Raw genomic sequence first — 13529 nt, 5'->3', positions numbered from 1 at the left:
GTTTCTCGTGGCCAATGGCCGCAATCCAAAACAGGTTTATTCTATAATATCGTAAAGTCTGACTCACAGCTCAGTTGGTTCAGCTGAAAAAAAGAGCGCAGAGCAACAAATCAAAAGTCTAATCACCAGATTTCATAGCAATAGATGGAAGCAGGTGCATGGAAAAGGAACAGCCCAGAAGGATGAGAGGAAAAGCGAAGTCAGGGTGTGTAAGGGGGGGCTTGGGTCTATCTTGTGCATTTGCTCTTTCATACAGCTGTAACCAATTTTACTCCAGTTTCTAATCCTTCACTGTGATTTCCACAACACACAACTATAAACAGCTACTTCCTGGCTCCTGAGAAGTTTTTTGTTAAACACAATAGACTGCAATAAAATAAAGTGGGTTTTAAATTGTAGGATATAATATAGGAGTTGGGGGCGGGGAAGCTGGGAGGGGAGATTCCTGATTTTAGGAAAACTTATGCCACACTGGACAACTCACACATTGATTATAGTTGATGGAGCACATTTAGTTGCAGAGCATATATTTTCTGGAATAGAGGAGCACGACATTCTGTTTGTGAATAGAGAGTGATCAGGTTTTCCCTCCAAGCCAGTCTAGAATTTCTTTCCTTCTCACTCTGCCAAACAAAGCAGGTATTTTGGCAAATGACTTCAAAATGTTTATTTTTCTTGGAAGAGAAATGAAAACATGCAGACACTACTGAATCAAATGGTGGTGTTCAGCCCTTCTGCCATCCACTTGGTTATGCGTGTCATTTGGAAGTAGTGTTTTGCTGATTCATCTATACCCTGTGGGACATAATGATCCATCATGTGCCCACAAACATAAAAGCTAGTAGGAGTGAAAAATTAAGGAACGTGTTTTCATGTACATGGGTGTATACATGCCTAGACACATACTCCTTTTGAAAACATGTGGTGCAATTTGAATAAATGCCAAGGCAAGTCATAAATGTGGACCAGAATTTCTGAAAAAGATTATATGTATCCCGGACAAAGCCAGTGGCAGCTGAGTGATTCCATTTTAAATCCCCAGTGCTAAATCCTTGCTAATTGAGATAGAAATTAAAAAAATTGCTATCTCACTATTAAGGGATTGCCCATTTTTTTCTGTACTACTGATGCAGTAGATATTTCTGGCTTGATGTTCATATATAATTACTTATTACTTATTTATGTGACCACTGGAAAAGTGATTTAATTTTTTCTGCTTCCCGTATTGATTAAAGCAAAGAGGCATGTTTTAGACTATGTGCTCATCAGACTACACATCACCTTCTGCGGGATGGTAACGTTTTTTGACTAACCTATCTTGACTACCCAGCCTTCAGTAGAGGCAACAGAATCTGGCCAGTTAGGTCTTGTAAAGATCTAGATTCACTGCAATTGTTAATATATTGCAGGAATGTCTGTTTCCCACAAATTATACCACCCGATATATTTGTGTTTTATAATAAATTTTGTATTTACATTTAATAATATAATATTCAGCAGTTCAGGGCTTACATTACATACTGATACATTAGAATATAAAATCAAGTGCACTAGTGCACTGTTCCCTCAAGCATTTGAAGTCATTCTCTGTTAATGAACTTATAAAACAAAGTCTGAAGTCACCTAATATTGTAATAGAAGTTAATAGTTGTAGCTTATTTTAACAGTCAGACACTTACACATGTGCAATTTCATTGCAGACAAAAAGGAATTCTTTTCCTAGCAGTGGAGTAATAAAGTTCATAGTAGTAAAATCTTTCTTTTTTCTTCATCCTTTTATTTATTTGGAAAGGATTTCTTTGTAACTGAGCCGTCATCCCCTGAATAGATTTAAAATCACTTCTGCCCCTGTTTTTGAAGAGAGTTTCTTACCCCAAATTTTTATACCCCATATGCAGTTATAGCTCTGGAAAATACCTACGTGCTTACATCCCATATTCAGCTCATCTGTCTTTCATAACTTATTGCCAAGGAGCGAGCGCACTGTTGCAATCACAATCATCGCAGTGGTTAGCATCGTACGTCCCTCAAATGAACATGTCTCTCTTGTCAAACTTAGGAGCCTAACAACAGAGCTGCAGATCTGAGGCTTACTTACCCATACCACATGTGGGAAGCCTAAATTTAACTCCTTTTCTCCAGCCTTTTCCCTTCTCCATAAATTCTCTGGAGCTGTGTAATTCTGTTCTGCAAAGGACAAAGTAAAAAGTGGTGGTTTAAAAAAGGCTTAGTGCAATACAGACTCAAGAGGAAGCAGTCTCTGGTGAACCCTGCTTGGTTTTATGTGGTCTTGGCCACTAACTGTGGTCCTGAAAATACAATTAATGGCCCTGGAAGTAAAAATGGCTGCTTTAAAGGAGACGCTGCATCTCCAATCCTTCAGGTAGCCCCCCAAGAAAAAGAGGACTCTCTTTACTCAAAGAGGGGAAGTTCAAGAAGGCTTCAGGGATGCTTTTAAGGTGTTAAGAAGAGAGCAGTTCTGACAGAACAGACATATAAAAGCTGGAAACAAATGTTACCTGTGCTCTCCTAAAATTTATCCTGTTTACTGCAAAAGTGTTGTTTAAGTTTAAAAAAAACAACCTTCTCATTACTTTCACAGTTGCATCATACCACGTTAATCATGTTGGTATGATGGAAGGGCTGTGATGCTACACACGTGCTGGGCAGCCTGCTGGGACCCGTGGGCATACTTCTTCCTGTTCAGGCAAGGAGCTGAGCTATGCCAGAAAAAGGCCTCTTTGTAATGATGTAACTGCATTCCCATTATGGGCTGACCCACAGCCAGAGGTACTTTGATAAAATCATATTTATTAGTTTAGACATTTCTTCCAATGCAGAATCAGTGTGTAGACCTGGCAGTATGGCATTTTTTGACTCAGTGGTGGCTGTGGTGTGGACTCAAAGGCAGTGGAGAACAAAGTTTCATGGTCTAAAAAGCAATCCTGAGCACAGATCGAGACTGGGGCAGTAAGAGTCTCCTCCTGGGCTTCCCCCAAATCCACAAGAGATGCAAGAGCCACTTACTGCTGTAGACAACACGGATGATTCTCTGTTCTGAAGAGTTGCATGGGCTGCCACATTGCAGCCTGGAAAGAGGGATTACTTAATCTCTCTCTTTGTCCCTTTGAGGTGCATCTGTGCTGAGGCTGCTGCTGTCAAAGCCACTAACCACAGTCCAGGTGACAGGCTCTTCAGGGAGGCCACAGTCACGTCTCTGTAGCCTGTGCCTTGCTGAAACGTGGGCTTATACACAGCCAAGCACGTCTGTGCTTCCTTGCATCAATGTGCTGGTCTTCTCCCTATGTTCCTGTGCTTGACAGCATCCCTCAGCCCATCTCTGATAGGGCAAACGAAGAGGAAACAGAGAAAACATGTTTCCAAAGTTCACGTCTATGGAGAGGGAGGAAAAACCCCTGTGTATTAGAAGCAGAGTCCTCTTCTCTTGCAGCTGCCTGGTATATGACACATGTAGTTGCCAAAGAGACACCTTCTAGCACGGGACAATGAGAGGCATGCTGGGGCGCAAAAGCAAAGACCACGTTCACCACTGTATTATACACCATATAAATGGTTTGTGAGTCACCTTGTCTAGTTCGTTTGCATTTTGCCACTGTGAGGATGGGGAGAGAGAGGAAGAAATTTCTTGGTTTTCTCTAGAATGGAATTTAAAGCATATGTTGTTAGTTCTTTGTGCTGTCATTATTATTTATACTTTGGTTTATATTGGAGGTAAGATCCAAAGATTATGTCAAGTCTCAAACAAAACTTCAAAAAAAGCAGAAAGGTTAAAGTTGTTGGGCACCTGTGAAGGGCTTGATGAACACATCATGACCAGCAAGGTAGAGTACCCTTCCTCTGACAGCCAGAGGTCAGAAAAACATGCCAGTGTCTCCAGGAAGGCCTCTACAGCTCCTTTGCCAGTGCTCAAGGTGGATTTATAACACAGGAGAGTGCTGGCAGGCAGGTGGGAACCTGTTTCCCAGCCAGCCACGTGGGTGAGAGAGGGCCGTTGGCCACTCCGGCTTGACTCATCCAAGGGAGAATTGAGTCCCGGAGCCCGTCAGCTGCCCAGCTGCTGCTCCATCAGCCCTGCACCAGCCAGTCCTGCCACACACCAGAGCTCTCGCCTGGCAGAGACAGCTTCAGGCTTTTGTCAGACTGACTCCTGCCCCAAACTGCAGCATTCCCAACTGTCGTGGGGACTCCTATGTCTCAGGCTAGCTCGGCTTTGCATGGCATCTGAGACTGCATTCAGCTGTCTGGATAAATCCTGGCAGCTCACACTGATACCAGCAAGGATGTGGTAGAAGAATTCAGCTTTTTTGGATGACTATAAATGCATTGGATTTACATTCAGTGTCAGCACCCTTGAGTAGGGGAAGTCATTAGTGAAAGGAGTGACTTTTTCTTTATAAAACAGACTGGAAGAATGACATTCTTGTTCTCTTCTTTACCAAGAAAACTGCTGCAGATGGGAAGCGACAGGAGATCATTGTATTGGACTCAAAACGAAGCAATGCTATTAATATTGGCTTGACTGTGTTGCCCCCTCCCCGGACTATCAAGACTGCTATTTTGAACTTTGACGAATATGCCTTAAACAAGGAAGGAATAGAGGTAAGAAAAAGTAGTCGATGTCTTCAAGTCTGCATTTTCAATGTTTCCTTTTTTTTCAATGTTGCACATGGTACAGGCCAGACTTGGGAATAGGGGATGTATTGTATCACAACTGAGAGTTGAAACTCGTCAAATCAATGTAATGTGCTCAGGAGCATGTAGTATTCATCTGAGGTTGGGCACGCCCAGTAAATATGGACTTCTCTGCTTTGTTTGTGTCTAAGTTTGAGTAACGATGGTGTTAATTCCCGTCAAGATTTTCAGAGTGTTATCTGTTCCTCTGGAGCTTGACTAAAATATTACAAGCAGCAAGAATAGGCAGTGAGTTACTAGGGCTGATGCAACTGGTACAGGGTTTAATAAAGTTCATGCCCAGCTAGCTGTTGGAGTCATTCTAGATTGTATATCTAATGGAAAACAAATACAGTGACTAGTTCTGCTCAAAATAGTATTTCTGTGTTACTGTTGTTTGAAGAAAAGCAGTTGGTATAAAGATTACAGATGATGTAATTTTTACCATTACATGTTTAACTTTGCAGATATTCTTACCGAGATCCAAGATGAACTCTGTTTATTATTTTTTTTATCAAAACATTTTTCTTCTGTGAAATGTAAAAGAAGCCTGCTGCTCCCCTGTTTTTTTTATATTGTGGTTGTATTCGTTTCAAATCTCTTTTTTTATTTTTAATAAACCTATATCATCTAGTAAGAGTAATCTGCACAACTACAAATCTCAACCAGTGGCTGAGCTGCAGAGGTCATGTATTGATTCACAGTCACCTTTCAGTGGTTTGGCACTGTGTTTCATGATTTCCCCCTTTCCACTTTCACTGTGCTGACTGCAGAGGAAAATGAGAAAAGCTGGCTGGAGTGGAAATGGAGTTGCCAACAGTTACATGCAAAAGAAATGCTCAAGGCAAAAGATCGTTCTAGCTAGAAGGCAAGGCCTGATTTATCCCTACTAGAATATAGTTTCTTCCCAAAGCTATATTACTGATTTGCTGTATACATACCTTACTCATATTGTGAAGGTGACAAATCAGGCTAAAAAAGTAATTTTTCATGACCCAGCCCACGTACCCACCACTGCAGTTTGCAGTGTAAGCTTTAAAATATTGGAGAGAAGTACCCCTCCAGCCAAGCCCAACTCACAGACCGCAGGTTAGATCTCAGTGCTGTAGGCAGCGTTTCCATACAAAGTCCAACATAAAATGGCTGATAAAGAAGGACACACCTTTATTATCTTCCATGTATCATCTCCTTTCAGTTGTGTCCTTCTATGGCACGCTTAACAGAAGTTCAGCTGCTCTGCACAGCTCACCCTTTCCAGTGCCAACATTCGTAGCTGGGCTGTCCGTCTGCCAACCACCTGTGGTGTCCACAGTTGTGAGTGCCCTGTACCACCACACCCTCCCTTGGGTGGCCTTTCCATTAGCTGCCAGAAACCCATAATTTCATTTAAAATATATATGCAGGTAGCTTTCAAATTGGAGAATTCAGAAACCAGGAAATGATACACTGTTGATAGACTTGCCCAGTGCTAAAGAAAATGGGACTTCTGAGTTCTGTGTCCACAGCATGAGGCTAAGGATGTGAGTGATCCTTATGTGATCTTTCATATATTTAAAATCAAGAGAAAGCAAATATGCTGAATATGAGCCAGCAGTGTGCCCAGGTGGCCAAGAAGGCCAACAGCATCCTGGCCTGTATCAGAAGTAGTGTGGCCAGCAGGAGTAGAGAGGTGATCGTGCCCCTGTACTCGGCACTGGTGAGGCCGCACCTCGAATCCTGTGTTCAGTTTTGGGCCCCTCCCTACAAGAAGGACATTGAGGTGCTGGAGCGTGTCCAGAGAAGGGTGACGAAGCTGGTGAGGGGTCTGGAGCACAAGTCTTATGAGGAGCGGCTGAGGGAGCTGGGGTTGTTTAGCCTGGAGAAGAGGAGGCTGAGGGGAGATCTTATGGCTCTCTACAATTACCTGAAAGGGGGTTGCAGAGAGGTGGGTGTTGGTCTCTTTTCCCAAGTAGCAAGTCATAGGACGAGAGGAAACAGCCTCACGTTGCCCCAGGGGAGGTTCAGGTTGGATATTACAAAAAATGTCTTCATTGAAAGGGTTATCAAGCATTGGAACAGGCTGCCCAGGGAAATGGTTTAGTCACCATCCCTGGAGGTTTTTAAAAGATGTGTAGATGTGGCGCTTAGGGACATGGTTTAGTGGTGGACTTAGCAGCGTTACGTTTATGATTGGACTTGATGATCTTAAAGGTCTTTTCCATCCTAAATGATTCTATGATTCCATGGAGCAGACCCCAGGTGCATTGCACCTTGAGGGATGAAGCCTTTATTGGTTGGGAAGGATAATGTTCATGGAGAAAAGAGGGCTTTTTCCTCAGTGTTCCATATTTATTTACTTCTTATCCGATAAAACCTCGCACTGAATTCAGATTCCCTTCCCCAATCCCCAATTTACAGATTTTTCATATAGCATATTGTTACAGAGTCAGACAGACCTTTATAGCAAGATAGAGGGCTGGATTAAGCTATGCAGAAGTGGCCAAGAGTTGCAAAGAGATACAGAAATGCATCATTGTGAGTCCCACTGCTATCAGAAGAGCCCTGCCTCACTTTTCCATACTCCTCCTTTGATCTACAGTGGAGACAAGCTTTGTTTCCTGTTTCTCCTCTCTGTATCCATCTGTTCACTGGCTTTAGCCTTAGAGTTAGCTTAGAGGGAACAGGGATTGTCTTTTCAGTCTAGATTTTTAGAAAGTTTTCTGGTTCATATCTACAGTTCCTGAATATAAGGAAATAATTGGTAGTGATGATGAATGTATCAGTAATAGTGTAAGCATCAGCTTCATTTATATAAAACTGCAGAGAATAAAGCAAATTATTTGCTATATAATATACTTTATAGCTAATCTGTGAGTTGAATGAGGCAGGACTGGTATGGAAAAAAAATTGATCTAATTAAAAAACTGCATCACAGTGGTACTCTAAAGCCATTCCGCATAGTTAATTGTCTAGAAGAGATGTCACACCTAGTAAGCAGAAGAGAGAGATGTAAGGAGAGCAGGAGGTGAGATGAGATGTGTGCAATGAGGCCATAACATTCACTGCTAAAGTTTCAGAGAGGCTATAATTCTTCAGCTTTTAGGCGATCCATCACAGAGCAGGGCACCAACAGGGTATAAAGCCACCCAAGCCATCTATTGCCTTGGCTGTGAGCTCTGTGTTATGTCCCTCACGAGGAGCATCGTCACTGTCGTATTAGTGTGCATGTGGCTTTAGTTCTGCACCTTGGTGGATAAGTTCAGATTAAATGGTGTCTTAAAACTGACCTTAGCAATTCCTTTAAGGGCAGTGGACTAAAGTAGTGCTGGCAGTAGTGCTAGCAACAAGGCAGTGATGCAATGGGATGCAGGCTACAACTTTGTGATAGCCCAACTCATCATCAAGTTCATAGTGACCCAGTAAACCCTCCGCTACTGTCCTACATTCTACTGAATGCTGCTTTGCTTGTGCCATTTAACTCTTGTTAGTAATCCTCACTTTGCTTTTTTACTTCAAATATGTAACTAAGATAGGAGAAAAAATTCTCCAGGTATTTTAAAGCCCTCTATACCTAAGTATGTTGCATATTTTAGGCCATGTGTTTGAAGTGGTTAGGTACCCCTGAGCTGTGAAAAAGGGCAGAAAATGGGGCATGGTGCTGGAAAGACAGATGGAGTCCATTTAGTATGCAGAGCAGGCACTGCTAGAAACATATTTTCAGAGGAAGGCACAATGTGTGCCTGCAAGCATGCATCAATCCAACTAAAAAAATTTTTGCCACCTTACGTTTGCCAAATTGGTTGTGTTTTCCTTTCCTTGAAAGCTTGGCAGTCATTGTGTTCAAACAACTTGGAGCTCGTTGCAGGATAAAGAACTGCCTGCTTAGCATGGATGAGGGCTTTCTGTGAGCTAAGCAAAAGAGGTGAGCTTAAAATCCTGGCACCTAATTTTAATGAAGTGTATCATGGGCAACTGCAAGAATAGAGTTCACTAAACCAGTCCTTGGTGCTTGTCTTTAGTAAAGGAAATGAGTGAGTTTCTCCGTAAAGTGCTACGCGGTAAGGGAACGTGGATTGAAATCAAATTATAGCAAAGAGTATGATTAATTTAGCAGAGTAAAATCGGGGTAATGCTGTGAGGAAATTAAGGTGGGTCGCTTTGTGCTTTGCAATATAGCTTTGTGATGCTACACAATGTTGCATTGCATTGGTAGGTATAGCTTTTAGTAAAACTATTTGAAATGAAAAACTCTTCAGGTATGCCAGGCCCTCCACACCCACATTTGTTAAGTACTTTGAAGTCCATGTGTCTGGAGTGGCTAGGTAGCCCTGAGATGTCAAAAGGGGTAAGGAATGAGAGTCTGGCGTTAAAAAGGCAGGTGGTGACATGTATAAACAAAAAACAAAATTTGATTTTTGGAAATGATCAAGGTATTTACGTTTTTGTTCTGATAGTTGCTGTGCTACGTTGGCATTTGCAGTTTCCAATTTGTTTAGCTAATGCTTTGCAAAAGTGTGATGGGATGTTTCAAATTATGCTAGCTTGCGTGACCTGGAAGAACACCTCTTTTCACAAGTCTAGACAGAAGAGAGAATGGACTCAGTGGTGCCTTGCTGGCTGTACACCCACGGTCAGCGTATCGCTGCCCTAACGAGTTTCAGACTTCATTTCAAAAAAAAAAAAGCTACACTTTCCCACCTTGCAGCAAACCAAAACACCTTCTACAGTTTCTGTGACCAGCAATGGCATGTTCATGTATGTCAGTAGAGAGCTGAGGAGGTGGAGCGGTCTGACCGAGGCAGCAGCTGTCAGTTCCCAATTTACAGAAATGGCTGTTGGGCATTTTAGATGTAGTCCCTTCGCAGAATTGGATCATTTTTGGAAGAGCTGAAATAAAATTAGTGCAGGTGGCCTCGCTTACTGTGGAGTTCTGACCTTCATATGCTTTTAGGTTTTTTTAGAGTTTCTGCAGGTAATGCAAACCACCAATGTGTCTCGTTAATAGCTGCCTGGAAAGCTGACGTGTGAGAGCCTTTTTGGAGCTGAATTGTCTGCCGAGACCTGTCAAATATCTGATGAAATACCCACTAATGTGTATTTGGTTATGCAGCTTATGAATTTGTGGGCCTCAAGCCACAGAAAGCTTTGGACCCAACAACAACCAGATAGTTAGTTTACTAATTTTTTTTCAGGCTCCTGTTCACCTGGTAAAATCAGCTGAAACCAAATATGAAAGCCAAGGCACCCCTGCAACCTCATCATCACTGAGAAGCCCCATTATCTCTTGAAAGAAATAACTTAAGTACCTAATTTCTGCAGAGGTTCCGGGCTATTTGCAGTCTCTGGTTAGGTGCTTCCTTGCATCCCACACTGAGGCCCATAACCCTCAGGCATATAGGAGTTATAAATTTTGCCCTGTGAGCTTTGTAAAGCTTTCCTCTTAGAAATTTTTGGAGATCATCCATCAGGATGATCCTCAGTCGAGGAAATAAAGAGTTTCATCTCTTCGCTGAAAGTTCAAGCAAGTGGCTGGGTCCAGCAGTCCAGGAGCAGAATAATTAGGATCCATTATCTGATGCGAACAGGATCTCCAAAAATTACTCCCTTTTCTGCATGAAATTGTTTGTGCACTGGTTTTCCTCAGAATGTTAGTCTCTGCTCCAAACAGTTGTGTGAGAATGCATGGGGGTGAAATACGTGTATCACACATATCAGAGGTTTGTTGACAACCAATTATTCTTTAATCAACCTGAAGAGTGCCATACTAGGGAGAGCGTTATGAACTAATGATCACATTCAAAGCTATTTGTGATTTAATGGTCACATCAGGTGCCAGTAACCTTCTGCCCTGCTGTGTTTTTATGCTACTTTTACTGTCAGTGATGCTTAAAAAAATAATAAAAATAGTAATAAACTGGTAGATGGTGTACTCATCAGTTTCCAGCACTGAACAAATGGCTCAAATTAGTCATAGAGTGGAAATCAAGAACAGGAGCATTTTACCACTTACTCAGGGGCACACCGAGGATGATGACCAGCAGCATCAGAATTATTTGCCCGAGCAGATTAGAAGTGCTAATGAGCAAGTCGTTGTTAGGGGGGCAGTTGCACCTTGGATGGTGTGAGACCTGCCAGCAGCTCGGTTCCCATCAAGGCAGGGCTTTCAGCGGCAGGGGTGTTCCTCAGCAGCTGGCACCACAAGTACAGGCTCTTTCACTTGGCATTCTCGGTTTCGCATACTACAGTCAGCAGCGCAGCAGCCTTGCAGTACTTGGACTCGAATGCTTTTTGTCAGCTCCATCTGGCTTGTGGTGTTTACATAAAGCTCAAGGAGGAGGAGAGTCCCTTTGGAAATAAAGCTTACTGTTTCATTGCTCTCTTTAAAACGCCCAAAAGCAGTGCAAAATCTCTGGAGAGAAGGCCCTGCACCACCACAAAATACTTGTGGGATCCCTGGGTAGCTGCCAAAAGCCCTAGTTATTTGTAGGAGGCAATTGAGAATACTGCTGAAGTGTTAGCCTTCAAAAATGCATCAGAAGCATTTTTACATCCATCACATGGCTACTGCTAAACTCTCCATGTATGGATGTTCATATGATCCTGTTTGCAAGCTGCCCTGGCTCAGCTGAGGAGCTGTTGGCTTTTTGTTGTTGCTGAAGATTGGAGTAGGCACTAAGAGGCCTGACTCCTTCAAAGGACACTCTGCAGAACACCTCCTCTTACAAGTTTCAGACTCCTCCTCTCTTTTTTATGAACTTTTTTTGATGAGTATTGGCTAAGCACTGAGAAATACCCTGAGGCAGCTACTTATAAATCTGTAGCTCGATGTTAGGTATGACCTAAGTTACAGATTTCGGCATGTGTGTATGGATGTATGGATAGTACATCTCAAAATCAATACACAAATGCTATCAGTTGGAACAGGTGTACATCAGAATATTTTCCAGTCATTGACAGGGGAAGGAAAAGCACCAGAGTGTATTGAAGGATTTTCCTCCTCTTCTTTTTCTCCTTAGGATATTAATTTATTAAGGCAGAAGCTTGCAGTGTCCAAGCAAGGAGGCTTTTTTTTTTTTTTTTAACTGAAAGGCAGAGCAAACATTAACAGAAAGAAGTGCTTCTTTATTTATGTTTATGGAAGTCAGCATAAAAAGATGGGCAGCAATACATATATTGTGGCTGAATTTAAATAAGTCCCAGTTCAACAAATTGAACATTATTTGCTTGCTTAACTCTTGTTCTTTGCCTGATTGACCAGAAGAAGTCCCTTGCTCTCCATGCTTAGCTCCAGCGCTGTACAAGGAGCCAGATGAATTACTGATACTGGAAGGGGGCAGTTGTGCTACTTTGATGAATTGGCTATGTCCAGCACTGGAATGAGGCTGTAGTTTACATTGCAGGTCTGATAGCTCTTTGGATGTATTTTTATTATTCTCTCCTCCCCTCAAAAACAGCCTCTATTGTTATAGAAGGCTACAGCAAAAACATGTCATTCGTCAGATGAATAAACGTAAGTTGTGTTGAAAATCTACTGCTTTGTTTTAATGAGGCATTGATCAGCAGGGTAAAGACCTCAATTTATGTGATGCCTTTACATTGCTTTGCTTTTCTTTTTTTATTTCAAAATGCATTTCTTATGTTAAAAACTAATTAAGGAGCAGTACCTTAGAGAGCAGTACTTTGAGAAGGAAAGCTGCCACATGTGAACAAGCACGTAAAATCCAAGAATTAAAGGAAAAATGTTTTGAGCCATACTGACAACAGAAGCTGAAAATACCGAGATCCTTTGTCATCAATATTTTAGACTTTTCAGATCAAAAGAGAAAAAGGCCACATGTTATGCAATGCGTAACACAACTTTAAATTCCATGTGTGTTCCTTGGGAACTTGTCCTCAGTTCGGGTGAAATTTTTGGGAGTGACCTAACAGGCTGCAATAGTTGTCATGCTGCATAAAAAACTAAACAGAGTGAACAAAAAATAATAAATTATGAGAACAGCAAGAGACAGGAGTCCTCAAGTTATTCCTGTATACCTACAAGTGCACTGGAAGATTCATAGATGTCGAGGCTAAAAGGGACCTGGTATCTAGTTTGACCTGCTGTAAATCACAGGCAGGTTTCACTCATTCTCCCCTCACTTCTTTATGTAATTTGCAGAAAGGTGGCCAGTTTTGATTTAAAGATATGAAAGCTGAGGAGAACAGTCCTAACCAGACGCCCTGTCTTTCTTCAGTGTTGATCCCGTGATTAACCATGTGCACCGACTACAAATTTTAAAAAATGCATGTTAATACAGCTGTGGTTTTCAACTGCAGATGTTCGAGATAGCAGGCCTTGTTTTGCTCTCTTGTGCAGTGGGTTAGTGCTCCGTTACTACCGTGCTGTCCTAATTTACCAGCCAGTGACTAAGGGCTTCTGCCATTGCTGCTGAAAAGTCACCCAGCGTCACAGGAGCTCGGGCGAAGTCCAAGTGAAGCTTGTCGTGAGAGCCTGCGCTGCAGGAGCGCTTGCCACAGGAGCATCCCTGTGCCACTACGTCCAGCCCTTGCATGCCTCTGGGCCCTGCCACTGATGCCTGCCTTTTGTCTCCCTTCACAGAAAATCCTGACCATGATCCCGACCGAGGAGGAGAAGCAGAAGATCCAGGAAGCGCAGCTGGCAAACCCCGATGTCCCCCTGGGCAGCGCCGAGCAGTTCCTTCTCACCCTCTCCTCCATCAGTGAACTCTCCGCCAGACTCCAGCTCTGGGCTTTCAAGATGGACTACGAGATAGTGGAAAAGGTGAGAGGAAAGCAGGGAGGCAGGGGGTGGAGACTCTTCCGAGGCTTTGCCTACTCTTTCCCTGACCTTGTTATTA

General features: G+C 42.6%; 1 protein-coding gene across 3 annotated transcripts in view; it reads left to right on the top strand.

Annotated features, from left to right (window-relative positions):
* The window catches only part of FHOD3 (formin homology 2 domain containing 3), a 412474-nt gene that overhangs the window by 347926 nt on the left and 51019 nt on the right, over window positions 1-13529 (top strand). For all 3 annotated transcript variants that reach the window (XM_059815484.1, XM_059815487.1, XM_059815486.1), the window contains 2 exons: window positions 4462-4620; window positions 13271-13453. In XM_059815484.1, coding sequence (XP_059671467.1) covers window positions 4462-4620; window positions 13271-13453 — 342 coding nt within the window. The remainder of the gene's footprint in view (window positions 1-4461; window positions 4621-13270; window positions 13454-13529) is intronic.

The sequence above is a fragment of the Gavia stellata genome, chromosome 3, assembly GCF_030936135.1.
Source record: "Gavia stellata isolate bGavSte3 chromosome 3, bGavSte3.hap2, whole genome shotgun sequence".
Lineage (NCBI taxonomy): Eukaryota > Metazoa > Chordata > Aves > Gaviiformes > Gaviidae > Gavia > Gavia stellata.
Note: the sequence above shows the minus strand (reverse complement) of the source record. Positions and strands in the feature narration are given on the sequence as shown.